Source organism: Scardinius erythrophthalmus (assembly GCF_964197995.2).
Source record: "Scardinius erythrophthalmus genome assembly, chromosome: 6".
In the NCBI taxonomy this organism is placed as follows: Eukaryota; Metazoa; Chordata; class Actinopteri; order Cypriniformes; family Leuciscidae; genus Scardinius; species Scardinius erythrophthalmus.
In genome coordinates, this window is record NC_138226.1 from 15,841,395 (window position 1) to 15,868,169 (window position 26,775).

At 38.4% G+C, this 26,775-nt stretch overlaps 1 protein-coding gene across 1 annotated transcript in view; it reads right to left on the reverse strand.

Moving 5' to 3' along the window:
- Positions 1-26,775, reverse strand: part of clybl (citrate lyase beta like) — a 74,919-nt gene that overhangs the window by 10,818 nt on the left and 37,326 nt on the right. The window contains exons 2-4 of the mRNA XM_081367499.1: positions 18,398-18,608; positions 5,434-5,622; positions 1-54 (exon numbers count right to left, since the gene is read on the reverse strand). The exon at positions 1-54 is cut by the window's left edge and continues 48 nt beyond it. Of these exons, the coding sequence (XP_081223625.1) occupies positions 1-54; positions 5,434-5,622; positions 18,398-18,608 (454 nt within the window). The remainder of the gene's footprint in view (positions 55-5,433; positions 5,623-18,397; positions 18,609-26,775) is intronic.

Genomic DNA, 26,775 nt, shown 5'->3' on the forward strand with positions numbered 1-26,775 from the left:
GATGGGTTCCTCAAGCTCTCTGCCTTTTAAGTACTGCTGAAACCTGTCAACAAACTGAAACAAACACACACACAGTCAAAAACAGTTTAAACAGAAGACATTGTTTAAAAGCCAAGCCTAATTAAATTGAAAAACTTCTGACTCAGGGTTTTGGAGAAAGAAGAAGAATAAAGAGATATGGCTTCAAAAACTTGACAGGATTCACACAGTCTTTGGACAACTCCTGTTTCACAGGGGCCCTCGAGATATACTACAGGTTCCTGTCTGAATTTACAAAGAAAGGAGCGCTGAATATGAAAAGGGAAGGGATGAGATTTGAGCTGTCTGGGAGTGCATTTCATTTCAGTTTTATGCAGAGCCTCGGCTTCCCCCGGCGGACAGACTCGTGAGACTTGCGATGTGTGATACGACACTTCTCCGAGCTATTCATTTTACCGCTAATATTTGAGCTTACCTAAGAAGGTTTTAAAATGAAGTTTGGTGCTTTGAAGACCAAAGCATTCTGATTTTTTCCAACAGACCAGTTCACAGCTAGCCGTGGACTGCCAGTGGGGTTGCCCAAATTCCAAAATCTATCATCTGGAAACACACAAAAGCTCCCTCTGTCAGATATTTTCTTTTAAAGCCTGTACAAAAATAAAAGGAGGGGGGAAGGGAAGGGAAGGGAAGGGAAGAGAAGAGAAGAGAAGAGAAGAGAAAAAACTCAAAGCAGAAAAGTGTAATTCCCTGTCCCCCCCGTTCCGTCTCTCTTTCACACATTGGGGACAGCAGATTAAAATAACCTCAGGTACGTCAAGGCTAGTTTTCCAAATAAAGGCTAAAATATCCCACACACACTTGTTTTATTAGCTCAAAGAATATGCCTTCATTGAGGGATTTTTTTCTAATGGGGGAATTTTAATCATCTCCCCATTCAATCTCAGTAGGATAAATCATATCTGAGAGATTTGCATAAATATAAACCATCAAAGACTTTTCATCTTCAAAGGGGTTTTCAAGACCCAATAAGCTTTGTACTGTAATCATCTGAGGTCACAACCCTGCAGGAGTAATGCTGCTATGGCAACATAAAAACGCCAACGGCTTAGCATAATATTCCCCTCGAACAGAGAAACGGGAGGGAGAGGGTAGGGCTTGTTTGGCGGCCCTTCCATTTCCTCACTGTTTCTTTTATCAGACGCCACACTGCCCTCTCCGACGGCTCCGTATTTTTGCGCAAAATTATAGCCACTTGGCAGAGAAATTAAGCATTTATAGCCCTCAATCAAACGAAAAGCTCGGCCCCGTCACGAGGCGTCATTAGGAAGTCGATGAGTGACAACAAATTACAGGTGTGCTTTTACTACACTGAAGTAATGGGAACGGTCAGCCCTTTCAATATTTACACAGTCTGAGCATTGAACCGCACTTGTGCAAACGCTAATACCACTCTCAGGTGACAAGCTTTTCCGGTCGCCATAGGCCGCTTGTGAAAACCCACACTTCTCGACAACAAGTGCCACGGCGGCCCCATCCACCATGATCCGGATGGAAACGAGGCAGGGATTTTGGGGCGAGGGAGCCGCTAGAGCGAAAAAGGCGGCAAGTGGATAAGTTTCAATTAATTCTCTTCAAAAGAGGGCCTGATTAAATGTTTCCGGCCTGCTGAAGTGCTCATTTCACCGTGTGGTGGTGGAGGGGGGAGAATTAGGAGCGGACGGGGAGGGACGGGACTCGAGCTGGTTCCTTTCAGGACTCAGTAGTGTGGCGGCCAAAGAATGCGCACAGCTCCGAATCTGTGGGAGAATTGTCTGTGGACAAAAGGAGGAGGGGGGGAGAGTTACGCCTGTTATAGTCCAATAAGCCTTGTCAGTCAAACAAGCACAGAGAGAGAGGATAGAAAGGGAGAGTAGAAGATTTTCACACAAAAGGAAACAAGTAAGTCCATCTTTTAGCAACAAATCAGTCTGGAGGTTCCTCTGCTCATCTACGTTAAAAAGGGGAAGAAAATAAACAACAGAGGGATTTAGGGTCGGTCGGCCGCCGGGACGAGAAGAAGAGGAGGAGAGAGAGATAATCAGGCTTGTAGTGGTACGACTTTGTGATGTGTGTTGGATTAGACACTCGCTGACTGCTCATCAAAAGACACAAACACATACATAAGGGAAAAAGAGAGATTTAATGCTAATCTAATAGCCGACGATTATTTTATTAAAAAATAAACAGTAAAAAGCACCATTATTAAGCTCCCTCTTCATTCCAGAGTAAAAAATGTTACAACATTACTGGATTACTCAAACTAAAAATTTATTTTGTAAAAGGCATCAAAATGCTGCGGTTTAAAATTCAGCATGTTGTTATTTTCTTTAACTTGCGAAAGTTGCGGTGCATCCAGATTTCCCTCACAAAAGCAACCATAGTTTCTGCAGTTATTGTTACTAATGTATGCCTAAAATAAAGTAATAATAATAATAATTTAAACGTTTAAACGTTAAATAATCAGTTGAAAAACGTAATGTAATGAAATAAAACGTTTGCCTGCCACTGATTGGTCAAACAGGTAGTCCTGCCCCCTAACTCATGCCATTGGTTGAATCAATGTTGCTGTGTCAGACAGCACAAACAAACAGACCAATAACAGCACAGAACCACTGTCCTTTTAATAGGAATTAACCTACAAATGATTCCTGCACATTAAACAGTTTTTTTTGGTTTTTTTTTTGGAGGATAGTTTTCACTAATACCAAGATACCACAAAAATAATTTGTGGCAACAAAAACTGTAGTAACTATTAACTATTTTACTATACTTTAAAACTACAGTGACCAACCTTGGTCAATTTTGGTAAGGACTCTATATAACCAAGTATGATAATGTATCTAAACTGTTCAGATCTGTGAGAAACAACAAAAGGGAGAGAAAGAGAAAGATAGAAACATCCTCTCCTTTCATGTTTGTCTCACGCCACTTTCAAAGCAATGGGCCCATGTCAGGTCAGTGCTACATGACTTCCTCTCCGCTCACAATCTCCCATATCCTGCTGCGGCTATGAGCTCGACCGTGTGCAAAGCATGTGGAGAGCATGTTCTAACCCCCACCACATATGTGTGCACTTTTTTAATGCATTCACACACACTGTATTACTCAATGTGACATGTGTGTAGGGGTTGTATTGATTTTCGAGTGTCTTAGTAGGTAGTGAATAGCAGATAGCGTAGGTAATTTTACTTGGACAAAACTCTGAAAATGGGGTTATTTTACATGTGGCTGAGAGAGGAGGATACCCGATACCAACTGTATGTAACAAAGATAGTAAGATTATAATATAATTGGAATATTACTGAGTTGCAGTAAGTATATAAAATATATATATGTAATGTATATTAATAAAAATAAAATCATAATATATATATATATATATATATATATATATATATATATATATATATACAAACACACACACACACACACACACACACACACATATATATATTATATATATATATATATATATATATATATATATATATATATATATATATATATATATATATATATATATATATATATATATATATATATATATATATATATATATATATATATATATATATACACACATATACACACACATACATATATCCAGATGTCGAGTGATGATTGGTGATGATCACTGGCTATTCATTTAAGTTGTTGTTTATGAACTACTCTATGGACGGCAAATATTTTTCAGCAATAGACAAAATGGCAGTGAACAAGAATGAGAGAGAGAAATATGAGCACCTGTCAGCAATTAAAAAGGGAAGAAAAAGAGCGGCCCGGGAAATATATGAGCACTAATTAAAACCACTAGTTAAAAACTTCCTGCTTCAATCCTAAACTAACTGTGAGCAACAGACTAGGGGCCCCCTCCATCTCTCAGCCTCCCTCCCTCCCTTCATCTACCTAGTTAAGACATTGTGGCTTCTTTCAGGTCTTTTCAGTGCTCATGCAGAGTAGCTGAATACTGCAGATTTGGGCTGGGTTGGCTGGTTGGGGGAAATGAGCTGGAGGGATTTGGGGGCTGGTGTATTGGCTGTGCTGGGGGCCTCCTGGGGCCGACTACCAGAGGAAGCCCTGCTTTGATGGACGAACAAACGTCCTGAAGAATCCTCAACACCTCCTGCAACTCACACATGGAGGTGATCAGGAGGAATGAGTGTTTTGTGGCTTTTAGATCATGTCTGCTAGCTTTAAGACCTATTTGCTATAGTGTCACTGACTGACTGACCGGCCATCTCTATAATAATGAGATCTGCGAGTGGCTTAAGTGTCCACCAGCTTTGATTTTAGAATATTTTTGCATTAAACATCAAAGCTCAACATTGCCAGCTTCATGGTAGGTTTATTGAAGAGGCCCTGTGCTTCCAGGGGAAAGAAGTATTTTGTGACATCTGTCTTGTGAGGCTAGTTTTAAAAATGTCATGGCTTTCTTGAGCTGATGCCAAGATATACAACCCCATTTCTCCCCGGGCCTGACTACAGAGATCAAGTCCTCTGTACAGCCTAATAGAAAAGATTGTTATTATTGCTTTGAAAAGACCTGTGGTTTCTTCTTACCCTGCGAGTTCAGAGAGTGTTGTGTTCAATACAAATGATGGAAAATGCAAGAGCACATTAGAGGTATTTTTAGTTTCTCATTTTTCACATTAAGCAGGTCATAGTCTTCAATTTGTGGGATAAAATGATCATGAGTGTCACATTAACTATAATCTAACCATAATCATATGGAAACATATGAGTCCTCAATGTACAATTCAGTGTTAGCTAAATGTATTGATAAAAAAAAAAAAATGCTGTGGAAAAAAAACACACATTTGCTTTCAAAAGTTTGGGGTCTGTAAGATTTTTTAAAATGTTTTTGAAAGAAGTCTCTTATGCTCACCAAGGCTGCATTTATTTGATAAAAAAACAGTAAAAACAGTAACATTATGAGATATTATTACAATTTAAAATAACCGTTGTCTATTTTAATAAATTTGAACATGTATTGTGTATGGCAAAGGTGAATTTTCAGCATCAGTCTTGCTCAAGAAACATTTCTTATTATTGAAGCATAATAAATGTATTTTATCTGTATCTGACACTTTTGATTTAATGCATCCTTGCTGAATAAAATATTTTATATATGACCCCACACTTTTGAACAGTAGTGTACAGTATATGGAAAATGTATGATTTTCAGAAAATATTGACTAAAATGTTGCTCTGTTCCTAACACAAAGCTGCCATGGTTAAGCTAGACTTGAAAAATAAGACATGGGTTGTATGGACTTTTAAAATATTTTTTGGCCACTGCACTGTATAATTTCCTTGTATTCTTTTGTATTCCACAGAAAGCGTATAAATATTGACAGAGTGCTCTTTTAGGTCAACTCTTTGTTTAAAGTGCTTAAAGAGTCATGATTCACTCACCCACTGCACCTCTCCTGTGTTCTCCACCTTTGGCAGCATGAGAGCTGTGGGCAGCACGTCCGCCTGAAGAATAACCTCCATGTCGGCTTCGGCAAGGCCGCTAGACACAGAGTTCAACCGCACACACTTCTCCGTACGCCCCAGATCCAGACCAGCCAGCATCTTTGGGATGGTTTTCCGAGCTTCCTCCTGTGAAAAAAGGAAAAAAGAAATTACTTGTGCCATTGTGTCAAAAAGTGCTTATTTCTCCACAGCAGATAATACAGCATGACATTTCTCAATGCAGGCTGGACCACAAAATGAAAGGGTGACCCAACTGTTTATGCTCAGCTGGGTCACTATTCAGTGATGTAATAAACACACAATATGATTGCAAATAAACACTGAATGGTTATGTTACCCAATTCAGACTCTCTATTTGACAAAGTACACAGGCTTGTGGGTATCAAACCTGCAAAAAAATGATTGAAAGTAGGTTAGGCAGGTTTATTGTTTGCTTTTGTGCAACTGGATGACTATGATTTGTGTTTACCTGATAAACGGGAGGAAATATGTCACGTATGAAAAGCTACAAGCAATAAAAATGGCCATTGGAGCACTTTTAAAAAGATAAAGATGCATCAGTTTGGACGAGCGGATGTTATGTGAATTTACAGGGAAGTGGCGGTTGGCGCCTGGGATTACGGTGCGGAAAAAGATCTAGTGAGAGGGATCAACCTCACTACAGCTGATCCACCAAAGGCCATAAAATGAAAAGCCCTGCACACAAGTCTTCCACACAAACACCACAGACACATGACCAATGGAAGTGGAGGGAGGAAGAAACAAAGTTAAAGCCAAGTTCCAGGGCCTAACTGTGACACAGCAGCACACGCCAGGAGATTCAAACCAGATGCAGCCCAAGAGACTGAATGTAGGTGGGAGGGAAAGGTCCAAAAAGATGAAGTTTCCATTGGTCGGAAAACAGCACTCCGTCCAAAGGGAAATGTGGTCTCAGTTAAACAGGAGGAGGAAACAGTAGCTCAGGAGTTGTCAGGTTAGATCAGAGGATGGATGAGAAACGTCCAAGAGAAAGAGGGGAGGGGGGTTAGCTCAGGGGTTAATTTAACTTGAATAAGAAACCCCTTAGGCTAGGTCATACATTATATATAATTATATATATTATATAAGATTAGAGATAATTCATAAAAAGGAATTAATTAAATGATAATAATAATAATAAATAATTAAATAAATATTAGTTTAATAATTAAATAATAACAACAACAATAACAGTTATTATAAAAATGAATTAATCTTACAAGGTATGCACATTTTTTTAACGTTTTAGTCTAATAATCATCCAGGTGTTATGGTGTCAAAAAACACAAAAATAAAAATAACAAACATTTGGTTCGGCATATCAGTTACAAGACACTTAAACAAAAATAACCATTATACATGTTGGTTATGAAAAAAGGGCAAAGATAATCAATCTCTAGTCTAGATCTGTAACCCGTTTTTAGATGAGCCTGCATGACCGTAAAACTCAGCCTTTTGAACTGGTAATCACAACCGGTCTGGATTCAGACTCCCTTAAACTAGATCTAAAATAACAATGCTGTCAACCATTTTTATTAGAAAAAATGTGTATACAAGCTGTGAAGTCTTCTATATGACATGTGAAGCATTGCAGATACACTAGCAAAACAGATTAAAACCAAAACACAGTCTAGACACTCGCATGTCTAAACTAACATTGTGGTCCTCAACTTACAGTTTATGTTGAGAGTTGTTGAACTGCAAAATGAACACAAAAGATTCCTCAATAGGAAGTCATACTGTATGTACACTTATAGCCTATAATATATTTGAAGATCACAGTGGTAATATTAGGAGGGCCGACGGATTTATGAAGCCATAACTCAGCATTCGTAAAGCTGTTCCATGGTGGATCCAGTTTGAGTCCTCCAGTATAATCCAAGACTGATCCAGTGTCTTTGACACTGCCGAACCACTGTTCTTTGTATGTCTGGTATCACATTCACTCTTGAACAAAAACATGAGGCTTTGAGTAACAAATCAACATCAAAAAGCACCTATATCAAGTCAAAAGATATGAGAGTAGCTAGAAATGGACCAATCAGACTGAAATAACCACTGAATTGTGTAATGCTATATCAAACCTTCATGCCACACGATTCTCTGCTTTTTATCACCACATTTCGCTTTGAACTGATATTCCCGACAGAAAAACATTTGAATTTCTATCAGTAGGAAGGGCTCGCTATTTCATCTCCCCTCACAGTAAATTGACAGAAAGAACATTCTCGAGAAGATCTCGGGCTCCTGAGGGGACCCAGCCATTCCGAGCCGGAATAAAAGTACTTTGAAAGCTGAAATGTTTTACATTAAATGGAAGCCCGTCCAACTAGTTGCTTCAAAAGACCCTTCCCCAATCACACAGCATCCCACAGAGTGACCAGGAGAATCGCAGGTTTGAGGGATCTTTGATTCCTTCCATCAAGCCCATCATTAAAGCTCAACACAGTATCATGACAGCACGTCCACAAAACACTCAAAACAAAGGACAGACTTTAAAGTTGGTAGACGCTGACTTCTCATTTTAAAAAAAGGCCAGATCTTTTACATTTGTAGAGAATTTGGACTCCAACTGTGAGATATGTCAAGAAATGGATCTGCTTTTGGATTATTTAGTGTCTAATCAAAGCGCAGGAAAAACGTGTGGTTTGTATGACATTTGAAATGTATGATGATTTTGTATAGATTTGCATTATTAGAAACGAGAGCAAGAAATGTGAGAGGGAGGGACAAGAAGATATATTTCCATTTAATGTTTCTCACTCTATTATTTTTTCATCCCAGCTTCTTCCAACCAACCATGACACTTACGATTTCAAAAACGATGTGTAATCTAAGCAAACAATGTCTCACGGACAGTGTCTGACAGGTGACGCACCGGGCATCTGGAGCTCTATTCCAGATGAATGACTAACAGATCCAGCATCTGATTCCGCATTTGTCCGGTTACGCATGAGAGGGAAGCCTGTCCCTCTAGGCTCGCTGCTAGATTCTCTCAGCCTCTCGAAAACCGCCACTTCTCTTCACACTGTGAGGCTGAAGAATGATCTGTTACTACTTCAGAGCACTGCTCAGGCAGCTTACATTTTACTGACTGGTTCTGCCAATCAAAACAGAGGGCTGTAATTTGATAATGAGAGAAGGACAATATGTGCACTTTTCTTTAAAACTCAGCGTTTTGTGATACGCTGGGCTGCACTGGACTCCCAGCATTAAGATGATAGAGAGGTTGCGGGACTGAAGCGTTCAGATGGGACTTTCAACATCTGCCGTTCACAGTTAACTGGAGGCTTACTGTTCATGGCCTCTCTTTACTTCTGTTCTAGAAGTACTTGAAATGTCTGTCATCATAATCTGATTTTAAGCAACACAATCTACACATTTGATAGCTCTGCCAGTAAAAACTTCAACCTAAACAAATAATGCTTAATGTGCCAACAGTGTAGCCCTGTGATGCAGGATGCATGTGAGAATTTCTTCTGCTTTTGAAGTGCTGAAGGAAAAACATCTAAGCTTGTGATGAGAGTGGGAACAGAAGATATTTGTGTCTCTGGGGAAACGACAGAGCTCAGTTTTTCTCAGGGATTTGTACTGCATCAAAGTTTTATAGGTAGCAACTCTGAGACAATTATCTAATACTATTCAAAGACAAAGAGAAAACACCATACAGAATTGCAAAGTAAAGATCTCTGTAACTTTTCCAAGCTGATTATGATTGGGCTTTTTTCTAGTTGTATTGCAATCATAAAAGTAGCCATGTAGACACTTTACACAAATATAGGGCCTGAATTGTTTAACAATTTGTTTTCTTTTTGTTTGTCTTATATTTTCACAACTCTGTTACCAAAGTTTTGCATATAATTTCAAAATAGATTAAATGAATATACATTAAAAAAAATGATATATATAAGAAAATATTTGTTTGACACTGTGGAACAGGTTTGAGCTTGACAAAGGCAGTCAACACACTACGATTTAATGTACAAAGTAAGAAATTGGAATGATTTTATTTAAAAAATGTACATTTCTTATAACAGAATAAAACTAAATTTTACCTTTTTTAATGGAAAATTTATAATCTGGATTTTTTTATTACACCAACCCATCTCTACCTGGCCATGCTCTTTATATTGCAGACACAAAGGTGTTTCTTACCCAGCTTCTTCTTGCTGGAAGGCTGATTATTTGCTAGACACTTATAAAAGCAAAGGTCATATTTTTAAAAAGTGGCATTACATGGAGTACCCGGGGCACATGGAGTGTTGGCAGTAACTGACTTTCAATTTTCTAGCCATTAGAGTAGTTCACACCTGCTGCCTGCCAGAGCTTTATAACAAAGTCACCTTTCTGTGCCAAGTGTGCCATGTAAAGCAAAGGAGAACTTTAATAATAATAATAATAATAATAATAATAATACTAACAACAACATGCTATAGGACACAACAAATCAGAGTAATAGTCCTTCAAAATAGAGCGACGTGAAAGTCCAGTGAATTATGCAATGTGATTATCTTGCTAAATCATGCTTAAAAAGATGGAACATTTTGACGTTTATCAGTTGTTTATACAATATAGCACTGATCCAACACAAACCACGAGAGTGTGATCAAGTCACATTTCGTCAAGAAACAAAAAATAATAATTATGATAATAAATAATAATAATAAATATAGCTGCAAGCAGCAATGAAAGAGCAAAGCACAAAAAAGGCATGATAAGTAATGCAAGCATGGCTGGGAGCTTCAGAGCAACTGCAACAATGAGTAATTAAAGACTTTTAAAAAAAATTGGTGTCAATATGCCAAAGAGTTGCAGAGTTACAGCCTCAGAGTCAGCTTGGCACCATGCCTTTTAATACATTTTTGACAGGAATAGACTGAAGATGATCTGAGCCGATTGCCGAAAATTGGTCTAGGAGTTCGTAAAAACTAGGTTTTCAAATCAATTTTTGTAAAGATTCGTTAATGCTTTTATAAATACAGCATTTTACGACAAAATTCAAAATGGCCGACGTGGGAAACTTGGGAATCATTTGACTTGATATGCTGCACTGAATCAAAAGAGTTATTAGCAAAGTTATAAAATATAAACTAGCCATTGGAGAAAAAATATTAATATATAAAATGTTATACATCTCCTGACCAGTAAGTGGCGCTGTGCAGAAACGCTGCAAGTAGCCTCAGGTCATGCTTGTGATGACATGTACCAAGATTGTTCTCAATATGCTAAAGCGTTGTGGAGATATAACCTCACATCCATTTTAATGCGATCATTGTCGAATTTGTTTGTGCTTTATTCCAGAACTGTTCCGTTCATCAAAAAGCTTTGAATAACTTTATGCCATCACTGTTTCTAGCTCTTACAGTTCAAAAGTTATTAGCATAAACGTAAGTGCAACTTTGGATTTAGAGACAAAATTGCTCTGGTTAATGTTCAGACTGTCCTTCATATGTGTGCCAAATATAATAATTTTCCCACATAAATTTCTATGGGCTGCCATAGACTTCAAGAGCGGTAGTAGTAGTAGTAGTAGTAGTAGTGGTGGAGGAGGAGGAGGAGGAGAAGGAGGTGAAGAACATATAGAATAGGTGCCTTCGCATCTTTGCTGTTTGGCCCCTAATAATAATTTATAAAATTTAAATGCAGATTTGGCATGAACATATGTTATTTGCATTGCAAGATAAAAAATGGGTTGACATGTATTAGCTATGCTAGATAAAAGACTTTAAAATTTTAAAAAACTATATAAATCAAGTTGACAGTCTTTTTCATTCGTAATGTTGTTGAATCAAATTCCTCATGGAGCTAATCTCTAATCATGTGTTGTTATTCTGATAAGAGCACATTTATCCATTCATCGTAAATAAGGCCATTATACATCAACCGGTCTTAAACACCTCTCATAAGCATTCATCATACTGGGATGATATCACTAACACACAGAAAACACTCCACACACATCTTATGACCTATCTCAGTTACACGCATCAGGCATAGCATATACGTGTCTGGTTGCTTATAATGCAGCAGCTATGTTTGGCAGCATTTTCTTTTCCCTGGTGACAGTGAGGACAGATCTTCATATGATATTATGGCTTCCACAGGACTCACAGCAAACAGATGTGTGTCATTTATCTTGACACATCATGAACATGAAATAAAATAGTTTACCCTCCATAGCTCTCATTTCTCATTTGCGCTTATTCATATACATTTATGGCATCTCAAGATATGGCAATGACATCAAACTGCATTGGTTCGGTTATCTTAAATAATGGTCTGTTCCTCACACTAATCTAGGGTATGGTTTGTATAATATTTTTATGGTGCCTATTTTACTTTTTTGGAGTTCAAATGCCCTTGGTCAATGTCTATTTTCATTGTATGCCTAAACACAGCTTGAATATTACAACAAAAAAAATCTCCTTTTCAGTTCCACAGAACAAAGTTAGTCAGACAGAAGTTTAAAACAACACGAGAGTGAGCAAATGATGGGAAAATTCAAGTTTTGTTTGGTAAATGACCTCCTTAAAGTAAGCTAGAAAAAAAAACAGGCTCTACCAGACCTCAGATTTCACACACCAAATCTTATAAAAACATGTATATATCACCAATCTATTGTGTCATAATATTGAATTTACATAAAACAGCAAAATGATGTCAGTGCCGTGATGTTGGAAGAAATCTTTCAATCTCTTCCTCAATCATCATCTCTCTCATTCAGTTCCAAACAATCGGGACCACCATACTTCAGTGACCCCTCAATAAACTTTAGCCTAGTATGACTACACAGTGCTCATAGCTCCTGTGACGAAGGTATGACACACACACACACACACACACACACACACACACACACACACACACACACACACACACGGTTGACTGGCAGGCAGTTTCTGGCAGCACACAGGCTATCAGAGTTCACTAATGCTGGGGATCCATTTTCTGGATAAACGCCTCAGATCGCTGTTTGTTTCTCTTGGCAGCAGAATGCCCTGTGTTCCTCTGCTGCACCCTTTGATGAGAACCCTCTCTTCTTAAAGGAATGGTTCATCCAAAAATGAGCATTCTGTTATAATTTACTGACCCTCATATCACTCCAAACCTGCATGATGTTCTTTCCTCTAAGGAACACAAAAAGAGAAGTTTAGATGAATGTACAAGCTACTCTTTTTCATACAATAGAAGCACATGTGATTGGACCTGCTGAGCTGAAATGAAAAAAAGAGCATCATAACAGACAAAAATTTGTGTCGTAATTTGTTAAAAATCTTTCTCTGGCTTTCAAATCTCATATGTGCACATTTAATATGCATATATTCACTCTCTAAGTTGATGACACCGATTAATTACGTTTCTGTCTTTTCCTCACACATGTTGTCTGTATTCCTTTTATGGTGCTTTTTGTAATTTTTTTGAGCTTGGCAGGCCCTGGTCGCCATTTACTTTCACTGTATGGAAAAAGCAGCGTAAACATTTTGCTAAACGTCTCATTTTGAGCTAAATGAAATAAAGTTACAGGTTTGGTACGACATGAGAAAGAGTAGATTACATCATTTTACTCTCTCTTTAAGACACAGTCTTTGTTTCCTACTCAGACATCAACAGCCACCAATAAGCACTAGGACAGCTTTCTACAACAACCTCCCAGCTCAAATGAAGAGGGCTAAATCAAATTATTTAAGAAATGTGGACTTCACTAACACTCGCTAAATCTACACATCACTACACTATTGCAAAGCATTGTGGCACCCCCTCTTTGAACTGACTCACAGAGAGTGTGGCAGAAGAAATCTGAGACGACTTCAAAATACCGGCATTGCATTTTAAGCTTCTATATCAAATAACAGTTGGTTGCATAGATTATGGTAAATTGGAAATGTTGACAGGAAGCCAAAGTATTACACTTTCAAATAAGCTCAAACTGAAATCCAAGACTACAATAGTGTATTATTAAGCCAGTCCTGACAAATAGAAGATGCATACTGTACTTGTGAATGTATACGAGTGCAAAAGATAACAGAAACGTTCTCACAAAGAGCGCCACTGCTATGGAGCTATACTGCAAAACATTTTAGTCATAGCTGACATATGAACTACAGATAGCATGTTAAAAATATAAGCCATTTCTTTTCACCAAATCATTTCATCTACTGCCACCACCAGGGTTGACAAAGAAAAGACACCACAACATAAACAGACACAGCACAGTCTGCTGTGACACAGTCAAAAACATTTGAGCTCTTAGTATCACAGACATGCAACTTTGCGTTCTTTTTGTTCTTGACTTTCGGTTTGGGGTCGGTAATTTTCCGCTCTTCCGCTCACCAATGCTGCATTTATTTGAACAAAAATACAGTAGAAATAGTAATATTGTGATATATTATTACAATTTAAAATAATTGTTTTTCAAAATTTCAAAATGTCATTTATTCCTGTAATGTCAAAGCTGAATTTTCAGCAGTCATTACTCTAGTCTTCAGCATAACATGATCCTTCAGGAGTCATTCTAATATGGATATTTACTGCCTTAAGAAACATTTTTTCTTATTATTAACATTGAAAATAGTTATGTTGCTTAATATTTTTTGAGGAAACATTAGCTATGTTTCCATCACACTGTTTTTATCACCCAACGAATTAGGTGCGTTTCCATCAAGATATTTGAGCGGATAACGGTGGTATTGGTAAACAATATATAGTATGTATCGTATATAGTAACTAGTTTGGATGGAAACCCAGTTACTGATACTTTTTGTTCAGGGTTTTGAACATAAAAAATGCCTTTACTGTCACTTTTGATCAAAAAGTGTTGAATAAAAAGTATATATTTCTATATCTCTTTCATAACATAAACATAAAAAATGTTTTTGAACATAAAAACATAAAAAATGCCTTTACTGTCACTTTTGAACAAAAGAAGAGTATAAAAAGTATATATTTCTATACTCTGCTCTCTCTCTCTCTCTCTCTCTCTCTCTCTCTCTCTCTCTCTCTCTCTCATTATATATATATATATATATATATATATATATATATACGCATATATTACACCGACCCGAAACCTTTGTTTGAATGGTATGTTATTTATTTTTGAGTTAAAGACATCCTACCCAAATTAAATTGTAAAAATAGAATTGGTTATACATTTAAAATGTTATTTTAAAATTGTATTACTCCATCAAATAGCTTCAGATTGGCAAGGTCCTTTTTGGTAGTAGCTAGTTATGGTTGGCTCTTTTTCAAAAGTAGCTTGACAATCATTTAAATATCTGAAACCAAGCTACTTATTATTTAAAACAGCATCTCCAACACTAATCTGGATTTTCAGAAACGTCAAAATCAGAACCGAAAATAAGCAAACACATCTCAGACTGAGCCGAACCAGCAAACCTGTTGCTTAGCAAGATGTTTCGCACTTGCTCTGCTGACTAAAGAAAGAGTGTAGAGAAGTGACAGAAAGGTAAAAAAAAAGAAAAAGAGCAGGGATAACTGTCATGACTCCAAGCATCAGCCGTCTCCACCCACAGGTGAGTGCATCAGATAATACAAGGGTCGATGCCAGTGACACTGCACAACCTCAGAAAAGCAACAAGGACAGACACACACACACACACACACACACACACACACACACACACACATACACACACACAGACAGCCATCACAGCTCGAGTGTGCCCGTAAGCAGGGGGATTTATTCTCTACATACGGTGCCGGGTGGTTTGAGGGAGCTCGGAGCTGATCACAGAGGATCCGAAAACAACATCCGTCCACTTTCACACTTCAGTGGAAGAGGTGGCCCCTCCCGGCAGGGCTGCGTAGTCTTGCCATCTGGAGAATAAATCGAGTGTGAAGTACAGTATAGTTTGGGACCAAGCTCCGTGGCGGCAGCTCAGCAGTCAGTTCATTAGTTCCAAACTTCCAGGGATTGGAGCTGGGAGGGGGGCAGTGCGGAGCGAAGCTGCCGCGGAGAGAAAGGGGAGGCGGGCAGGGAAGGAGAGGGGGGAAAAGGAGCCGTTGAGTGGAATGCCCCAAACTGAGCGGCTGTCTATAGGGCATCTCTGCCACAAAACACACAAATAAACAAACTCGCCCCCGGAGCGACAAAAGACAGGTGTAGCCTTCAGCCCCTGCCGGGGGGAGAAAAGGACAACTTCCTACCCCTCCTAATCAGTAAGGAGAGATATATTTACATACTAACTGTATGCTAGTGTGCAGCCATCATTTTAGAAGTGAGGGGGGACAGAAATGTCAAGTGTAATAAATTTTTTTCTGAATAGAATAAAATATTTCATCTTATTTCTTGCTTTTAACTGGCTAATAAATCAAATGTACTGCAGAACAATTGCCAGTCATTTAAGTTCTATAATATTATAATAATAATATTTCCTATATTTTTCTAATGACAGTTGTATTATTGGTGCATTAAGTCATCATGGATTTCATTCAATGTAAAAAATGTAATAGCATGCATTTTTTAAAACCACTCATATACTTTCATATACTTTATTGTTAGGAAAATACCCAAAGATTGGGTGGGTTGTAATGCTTTTGACAAAATCAAATCATCAACAAACAAACAAATATTTTCTGGCACTTTCAGCCTGGGAAATCATCCTCATCTACTGTGATTCTACTACAGTTCAACAGTGTATACTATTTATAAAATGACAGCAACAAAAATATGATGAAGGACTAAATGATTCCTAAATGTTCCAAAATCTAGTGAGCAGCCTTGCGGCCTACTAGGGAACCTCATGAGGGACTAGTTTAGAATGCTCTACATAGGCAGCAACTTTTTGGCACGCAAGTGCTCTGCATGGAAGACTCAAATGACAAAGGATTTCAGTTAGCATGTTGCTAAGCTAACAGCACAATATTCTAAAAAGCATAAAATACATAAAACACACATTTTGGGTACGCTAAGTGTAGAATGAAAAACTATTTTATGTTGGTTTTGGAACAGAGCATGTGTATTCAATAAATAATGTGTTAATTTAGGTATGAACTATGAAGCTTACTTAAAAATAATCAGAATAAACAATCCTTCCACCACTTAAAGGGACAGTTTAACCAGAAATAAAAAAGATGCAATCATTTACTCAACTTCCCATCATTCCAAACCTGTGTTTTTTTCTATACTTGTACTCTTTCATCTAAAGTTTACAGAAAATATTTCTGTAGGATTTCTCAGTGTTTTTTTGTGGTCCAATTGATTTTGTTTTTGTTGCTTATCCCGTATAACAATTACTTTCAATCTGACGTTATCCTTTTCCATCACTCTACCCATTATTTTCAACCCTCTCTTCAATAAAATGTACCAAAAGTCCCAAATATTTAACATTTAGTATTTTACAGCAAAGATGCTCTCAATGCTCAGCTATACAAAACTGAACATTTTTAAATAATGACACAATCTGAGTGTGTTTGAGCACTGCACGTGCATGTGTGTGACTCGTTCCTTTTCCGCAATCCGCACTGGCTTATACAAGAGTAACTGAGCTGCAGGAGGAGTGTCATTTAGTGGCATGGAAAATAAAACATCCATCTATAGGTATACACAAACCCCCATGGATTTTCAATTGCCAGGATAAGGGAAACAGCTGAGAGTGTGGGAAGTGAAAGAGCGGGTGCAGAGGAGCGAAGTGTGTTTTATTATTGAGTTAATAACTCATTTTTACATTACGCAGTTGTGCGCTAGCAAATAAATAATGGATCACAGCTTTCCCAGTTCCACGCCAAGCTCTTTAAAGCTAACATATGGTCTTTAAAATTGACTGCGTCTTGTACGAAGGATTGTAAGTGCTTGTAGCCTTGACAGATTTATACCATCAAAAAGCAGAGAAGCAATGGGATTATTTTTCAGTCTCGTCCCGAAGTACATTGTTATTTTCCAGAGTGAGTTATTAGCATTTTTATCTGGGAGACTACAGAGAGCGTTAATTCTATCAGCCCTGACAGGAACATGAGCTAGCAAAAAGAAACCCGCTTGGCTCCGAGAGGGGACCCGAGACCCTTCTCTAATGCCATTTTCTTCCCTCTCAGATCACCTAGCATTAATATTCCACCACAAAATAATCTTATCTGGGCAGAACCCCACAGAAGAGCTGAATTTTGGCTAAGCAATCTTATCTTTTTATACTAGTCATTCTAAAACAACGTTAACATTGTCAATATGCTATGGTCTTACATGTTAACAAAGTACGTTTTTGACACTTAAAGGCCATCAAAGATGTATCAGGTTGTAACTAAGGCTCTGAAACAACACAATAGTCTTGAAAGCATTAAGCTAGTCTAGTGGATACTTTCTTAAAAATGTTTCCCCCACTTGGCTGTGATAAAAGAAATTAGTGGGTGTTGGAAAACATTGGGATCCATCACCTTTTTTTTAGGGGTCACCGTTTAGGCTGTCTGTCAAACTTTTTCCCACTCAAGCAGGAATAGCCTCTGGCCATATCAATCATCTTTATTAACATGACTTAAAAACCTTTGTTAGCTGACTCTTTTCCACCGGTTCTCCTTTTAGCTCCTGCTCCAATCACGATTTCATGGAGAGGTAAACAGGGCCAATTGGCTGGCTGTGTGGGCGGGTCGAGAATGCTTTTAACCTGCAGCATCTGCTGAAGTCCTGCTGTTTGCTCAGTGTGAAGTGGGCACCTTGTTTCAAGTGAATGTGATAGGGGGGCATTTTTGCCTTTATTGGCACATAATGGGACGGAAATGTGCTTGTTTTAAGCATTGCGCTTAGGTAGCTTTCTTTGGAGTGATTAAGGATCAGCACCTGGCTAAAAGAGAGCTTTAAATGATGAGGATTTTGTGATTATGTCCTACAGAGTCAGGTGCTGGACGAAGAATGAGAGGTTAGGGTGGTAGGTACCTTCTTGTTAAGGGCGACTCCATCTTCACAGTCGAGAACAGCGCAGTCCACGTCCAGTGAAGTCAGTTTCTGCAGTTTTCTCTCGTCGTTGCCGGGAACGTACAGCACGGCGCGGCGTGGTATGTACTTCAGAGAGGTGCCAGGAGTGTGGTGGGAACGCAGGCCAGACTGACACCAGGGGACCGCAGACAAAAGTAGACGACTTATCCCCCTGAGAAAACACAAGCATTTTATAATGGATATTTCAGTACGGGTCAATGACATGGCACTCATTTTCTGTCTTATCTATTCATTTACATTAAAATGCAATTCATACATACAATGACTTAAATACACCTGGTCTATGATGATGAGCATGTTTTAAATTTTTGGGGGGTGGGGGCATAAAATAAATAAATACTGATATAACTGTCCTGATTAAAAGTAGCATTTAAAGAATGAAATTCTTGAAAAGAAAACCTTTAGCAGTTTGGTCTAATATTTTATTCTTATTTGTTACATAACATAACTTGACTGCTTAATATCTAACAACTGTCCATCACCTCAGAGTCCTGTGGCTCAACCTCTACCTTAATATATTTTATTAAAAATAAATATACTGTATACAAAAAAAAAAAACATTTTGAGCTGCGTGTATTTAAGTTGAAAGAGAAATAGGTTATTCCTTTTTACTTGATGTTACATTGAATGACATTTCTAGAGGCACTAAGAGTAACATTTCTGAGAACATGTGTTTTTAAGCTAGATGAAAAACTATGACTTGTGTAAAGTGTTCTATTTTAGAGATCTGTTGTAGCCTTCCATTTGTTTGCTGATCTCTCTTTATGCCTGCACCTATTAAACAAACCTCTGGCTAATCTCAAGTACTTAGCCTGAACTTCAATTTCCCTCCCAAATCTTTACAAACTGAAGAAACAAGGTTTGTTTTCCTTTCAGTCCTCTAATGGATAAGCACTGCTGACCTGAGGCCGTTATTTCCAACAACATCAGAGCAAACGCTCCTTCTCTAATGCTAATTCACAATGGCTTAGCAAGCACAGCTGAATAAATCTATTTAGAGCCAAGTCAGTGTGATGTGAAAGAGACTTGGGAGAGATTACATACCCTAACACAAAAAAGTTGAGACAAGACCCCAAATCTGTCTGGTAAATTACTTCTTAAAGCTGTCAGATGCAGATTTCCCTGCACTAGGGCTAATAGAGGTGTGCGTTTATGGCTTAATTTCCTCCTATCACATTTTATCACACACTAATAACCACTGTTATGCCTCAGACACGTTTTAATTGTTTTTTCGGTATGTCAGGGTGTTCAAACAATTAGCGTTAATAAATGCGCCAAATAATTGGTATCACATACAACTAATTACAGCCGGGAACAGTCTTCGCCTGGCGGTTCCTTGCGATTGCAAATGAAGGGATCGTATTAGTTGACTGTATTCCTTTCTGCCTTGACAAAAAGAAGGGGGTAGCAAAGTGCTTTAAAGGGGGAGTGAAGGGGTGAAGTATTCTTTTTTGGTCTTTGTTGTCAAAAGAAGCTAAAGTCACTTCAATAGCCACTTAATCCAATCCTTCACGCTTACAATTGCCCTCAAGAACCAAGCCAGCATATTCTCGACTGAGATGATGCAGCTATGCTAGGCAATTAAAAGCAATTCAGGTAGTTATGGCTGCAAGCACTTTGCAGGCCTAAGTACACAGAGTCTCGGTAGGGATTCTCAACTCTATAGTGTTCGGATTTGGTCAGTGGCAGTACCTCAACAAGGGGAAGGAGGAGGAGGAGATATGCAAAACCACTCTCAATGCAGACAGAGAGAGAGGGGAGGACTTTACTATTACTCAAGAACCCCAAACCTTACAGTGCCCGGATTGGCAATAAAGAATACAAACAGAGAAATTGGATGAAACAATCGCAGAGGTGGTAGAGGGCATTATGCATGTACGTGTGTAGGGGGTTGGCGAAGAAATGGGTAGAGCAAAAGGGGGAGGGAGGATCCAAATTAAATCTTCTACATTCAGTGCGTACTGCTGCAGGGTGAAAATGTTAAAAAGACATTTTAAGTGGGCACTTGAAAAAGAAATAAATTATCTTGTAAGTAGGAGGCTTACAAAATGATGGCACTCGTAATTAAAGAATAGATTTCATAAAGGTGCAGAAAAAAAACATTAAAAAAGCTCCATGGGGGAAGAGAGGGGTATCCTTGATGGATCTTTATCAGAGAGAGAGAGAGAGCGAGAGCAGATCGCTTGACGGAGGTACAAGGGGTCTAATAGAGAAACGCCATTCAGTGCTACTCTCCCTCTATGCCTTTTTAAACACAGTAGGGGTTTCACTTTGCTGCAACCTAGCTGCCACGGGGGAAAGAGAGGAGTTTGCTTTGTTTAGTTGTTACTCTCTCTTTTATGTTTGAAGGAGATAGAGGAGGGAAAGACAAGTCTGTAAATTCAAGAAAGGTTTTTTGGTGTTCTCCAAGGGTGGCGTTTTGAAAGCCAAGTGGCTGGCCTCTCACGCGAGAGAGCGTGATGATGTGTGAGCAGCAGGAGACGATGCTGGCTGTGTTTGTGTGCTGTACACACGCACACATCCACGTCATAGTCATATTAATACATGCATAATCATCAGGCTTCTAATAAAAGACTTCAAACGAGTTGCATGACAATACACACACGGATGATCATGACAGAATAAGAGAGTAATGTGTATCTCACACTCTCATTCTTCTTACAGTATATACTTTAAATAAATCTACGTTAAAGGGATAGTTCACTTCAAAAATATATGACTTAATTTCTTCTGTGAAACACAAAGGATTTGTTTTTTTTTTGTCCATGCAATGAAATTAAATGGCATCCAATCTTGTTTGCACCCTAACGTTTGGTTTCGCATAACAAAGAAAGTTATACATGTTTGGAATGACAGTGAATAAATTATGACAAAAATGTTCATTTTTGGATGATCTATCATTTTAATGAGTTTTGACCTATGATTTTTGATTTTTAATAAATATACAAAACAAATTTCTATAGAAGCATTTTTGCTCTGTAATGTGTTTCAAAAATATATATGGTGGCAACAATGAAGACCAAAGTAACAATTTTAAGTTCTTGGTCTTGGAGACGATTTCCATCTATAATTTCTTCAAATACATAATTCCGATAAAAATGGAATGTAATGAGTTTAATACAAATTGGGTAATATAAATAGAAAACCCTATTTGAATTAGTTAGGTCAGTGGCTCAAAGTCCACTTACCACATTTCAAATCCATTTCATTTTAAGGGTTCTTTATTCAGAACAAAGTATTATAATTCATTCTGACTTGAGAATTTAATTCTCAGGTGGAGGAACTGATTGACAGAGACCAACCAAAGGGAAAAAAAGGCCTGCATTTACTGAATGAGGTTTTTATTCACACGGACACTCAGAACCATGTCACACAAAGAAATTTCATCTAGTCCCTTTTTTTAAAATAAAATCTGTAACAAAAGTTTTTCAAGGTTTAAAATATGCCATATTGATGCTATACAATATGAATGCTGAAACACCGCAAAGGTAATTAGTATTAGCTTATGCAGTAGCTTGCAATGTTGGCTTACTTAGCCATGAAAGTCATAAAACTTTGTGGCATACCACTCTCACATTATAAACCAACCGGAATCCTGTTTAACAATGACTAATGAGATTTTTATACCAGCATAGTAATTCATTCAAGAAATTCACTTCAGGAAAATGAGCTTATCTCCCAGTGATTTATTTGATTACATGATTTGCCCACTTCTCATTTAGATCCACGCTTAGCTGAGAAAACCCTGAAATTAATATACGTAATAGTAACTCAAGTGGCCAATATTAAGTGTACAATAATTCACATAAAAAGCAACACAGACCATGGGCAATAAAAACAAGAAGCAATAAATGTTATTACGGCACTACGGCAGCTCTGGAACCATTTGGAGAGAGCTGGCCTTTCCGACCATATCCATACAGTGCTTCCGAGATATGCAATCTGGACCGTTTTATTGTTACATCTGTCCAGCATTTTACCCTGTCATTAAACTATGATATATGTTTTATAAGTTCAGCAATCCCTGATGTAGGCAACATTTCTGCAGTCCTCACTTTTCTGGACTTGAAAGACTATGATAACAGGGTGGTTAGCTTAGCAGTTAGTGGATTTACTGGTGAGAGTTCTGAGGTTTTCTGCTCTTTGCTGCTTTTATATGCTTCTAGACAGGCCTGGTCCTCATTAAATGTAAGTCTGGCTTCCCTATATAAGAGGACCAAGAGAAAATACAGAAACCTCGGGTGGTTTCTTTGGACATTCATTCTGCTCAGCTGTAGCTCAATTACTGTCCTTCCAAACTGCACTGTTGTGTCAGAAAAAGAAATGTCTAAACAAACATTTTTCAGATGTTCTTATTTAATCTCAGATGTTCTTTTTCCTCCTCTAACCTTGAGATTAGACCCCAAGTATGAGGTCTGAGAATGTATGGGGTCATTTCCCATCACTTTCAAAATGCCAACTTACCAGGAGACATGATGTTAAGATTTACTGCACAACTTTAACGTCGACATAAGTAGCTATTATATTTCTTCTAATGATACTGTAAGCTAGCCAAACAAACTAAGAATGCACTCGTTTAACCGCCCACTGCGTTGGCTCTGGCTAAAAACATGTTGGTGACATTTTAAATAAGTACACCGGTCCTATGATGCAACTTGCATCAGCATTTTATGATAAAACAAAAAGACCAGCATTTTATCTTAACTTGCACTGACAAAACAACCAATAGGCCAAAACTTCTTCAAAAGTTTCTTCAAAACCCCACTTTAAAGTGGCTGTGAAATCAAATGGTGGCAACAAAAATAAAATAGCCTTTTAGACAACACTGTAAAAAACATTTACAGACAAAATAAACAAAGATTTTCTCCTCTGTTTTGTCTGTCTGGTACAGCAACGCATTTCAGCCTTTGAACTCCTGCGTTTTATGTATTCATAAACAGCCCTGGACACGGCACCATGGATAAATATGTTGTCCAATTTAACCCCCCTTCACCATCTCATATAAGCACTGTTAACAGCAGCTCTTTCAATATGCAGATTTCACAATTATTTCCAGCATCTGGCCACAACAGCAGTAGCTGTGTCTAAAATGCACAAAATTAAAGATTTGTGTTTCTACTCTGCGATAATCAGCATCTTTTTAATATGCAAACTATTTCCAAGATCTGTAGTGTTTGGGGTTTTAAATTAAATTTAAGAATGGGGGGTGGGGGGTGGGGGGATGAAACAGAAGGATAAAAAGAAATAACAAAAACAAATCAATGCCTTGATGCATAAACATGAAATAAATTTCGGAAGACGGTGGAGAAATAACCGGTCAAGGAGTCATCAATATTTATCCTGTTTCCAGGCCTTGTCTTGCCCTCCCGCCTCCTCCTGGCACCAGGCTAAAACAATCCCAATAAAAGCTGTTTCTCAGCATGGGATCGGTGTTGTTTTCCAGTTAAAAGACACAAAGTGCCAGTGCTTAAATATGTGGCCAAATTAACTGTGGGGCATTGATAATAGTAAGGGAGGAAAAGTGAAACTTCTTTCTGTTGCCTCCTTAACTCCCTCCTTCCCTCCCATTCCTCTCTGGGCTGACAGACACATCTGATCCGCTCGTAACAGGATCAGCTGGTGGCTGGTGACCCTGGCAACAGTATCCCAGAAGTTGCATGTTCTCCGCTCCTCCATCGTTCCCCTTGCCGCTGCCTCATTAGAGTGGATTTTACGCCCTAATCTGCACATGAGGGTGAAGTCATAGCAGTTACGTGCACTGGCCTACCTGTAATCCATGTGGAAAAGGGTTGCTCACTCTCTCTCTTTCGCAAAGCTGCACACACACAATGGCTGACAAACCGCAAACTCTAAGCTCTAATTCTTCTTCCCACAAAGACTACAGACGGCTCAGCTGTCAAGCATCAGAGTTTTTTTGTTGTTTTTTTTGGTCCAAAGACTCATGACTCCTGCCTTCAGCACGAGGAACGTCTATATCCAATTCATCACACCTAAGCAAAATAATAACGGCGGCCTATTGTTGAAAGTTACCCAGTCCTGAAACTTCTACAGATGTGTGCAATAATATTTGGCATAAAACCTAAAGTTTCAACCCACACCATTGCAAGAAACCGACTGCTCCATTCGATTCTCTTCCGCAGCAGGATCGACACTGAAAAAGTTCCCATTAATTTTTCTTCAGAAATAATTTAGAAGGGTCCATCAAAAGGAGGGAGCAAGCGATGGGTGTGGGGAGGGCAACGGGGTTAGCTTTTAACTTAGCATTTTTATTGACTCCGGGAAAACAAAATAAGGGATCCTACTAAGAGTGTGCACTCGGCAATAGCCATTCAGGCCTTTGGAGCTCCATTGTAGCACTTTGAAGGGTTTGAAAGGAAACCCCACTGGTGAAAATCCAGTGGAACATCTCCACAACAGAGCACAACTGTTCCCTTCGGCTTGAATGGGAGGGACATAAAAGGGGAGATGGACTTCTGAGGTACAGCCAGAAACAAAGGCAACAAAAGTGCTGATCATGAGGGAAAGACACAACTCGTTGCGGCAGAGAGGCTTGGAGAAAAGGAGCCTTAGACAATGGCACTCACGGCCAAGTGACACACAGAAGAACCAAAAAATCTACACAAGAAGTGCTTCTCTCCCCACTTCACAAAAAACCCACAAGGAACTGCTGGATGGCCGAGGGGCCAGAGTGTCCCAGAGGGGAAGAGGACGAGTGAGAGAATCAACGGCAGACTGACAGCAAAGTCTAGCCAAAGAAGTGAAGTCAGAGAATCTGACAAGAGAAGATGCAAAAAAAAAAAAAAAGAAAGAAAAAAAGGGGAGTTTTGTTTAGGGAAAGACGGGAATATACAGGAAGAAAGAGACCTAATAAGAGGGAGGAAGTCACCTCTGTCTCTTTAGGCACTTTAAAAGGTGAAGCTCAATCTCTGATGCTTTCCCACAGTGAGAGCTCTGCCACAGCATCACTATTCCTGATGCTCCGCTCTGTTCTTTTCCAGGACTTTTGAAGTGCCTCTTTGTGCATCAAAACAATTAGCTTTTAACCCCCAGGAGAAACATTTATTCCCACCAACTTGCCCATTCAACAAGTGGATGACACTTGAAGAGGTGATCGCCTTCATCTCATCCTGATAAAAAGGCCCTTGTGACTACAGACATAAATAAACAAGTCCCATCTATAATTATTATGCCCTCCACTAACATTTCCCCTATTCCCGACACTTTGTTGGAACAGAAAAGATTCTTTTACCAGAACCAGCATGCGTTGTCCATTTTAATGGGTGGCAGGGCTTCATTTACAGTTAAATCGTGTCACCTCCAAGACTGAGCGCATCTGAACACAAGCCGGCAAGGAGGGGGGAGGGGGAGTGATTTGTTTGACATGTTTTTATAAAACCTTTCCAAACGATGGCCGCCTCCCCTTCGCACCAGGTCATTTGCATGCTCCGAAGCACAGCCCCAGTCTGAAAGATTAACGCTGATATGCATACAGAAAGAACACATTTTGAGATATGCATAATGTGGTTTGAACTGTTCTGCACGTGCCTGTCCTTAGAACTTATGATATGCAAATAAAACCACACTATTTGAAACTTAAAGGGGATAGTTCACCTAAAAAAAATAATTGTGGCATAGTTTGTTCACCCTCATGTCATTCTAAACCTTTGACTTTCTTTCTTCTGTAGAAATCAGAAGGTCCAAGTTTATTTTGAACCCCATTGACTTTAATTGTATGGACAAAAAGAGCAAAACAAATCTTCAAAATATCTTCTTTTGTTTTCACAGAAGAAAGTCATACAAGTTTGCAAAGACATAGTAAATGATGACAGAATACATTTTTTTGGGTGAACCATCCCTTTAATGCTGATGATAATGCTTTCAAACTATCAAGTCAACTGATAATCTGAGGAAAGAATTATATATATTTTTTTAAATCAAAGTTACTAAAAAAAACATATATTACTAATATATATATATATATATATATATATATATATATATATATATATATATATATATATATTAAATATATGTAACCCTCTTCATCGGTGTGTTCTCCCAAATGTCTCTGCGTTGTGTTTAAATGAAGGTTGTATGAGGAGGACACAAAGATCGTAGTTGTCACAGCGGTGAAGCTTTATTTATTGGGCTCTTTATCTGCATCAGCCACTATGCAGCACACAGCAACATCTTTCCACAAGGAAATAGAACTGTTACCAATATCAAAATAACAATGCATATAAAATTATAAAACGAAATAATATAGTTTTAGCTGCAGTTATAGTAACCTTAAATCACTGGGGTTCTCAAACACTGAA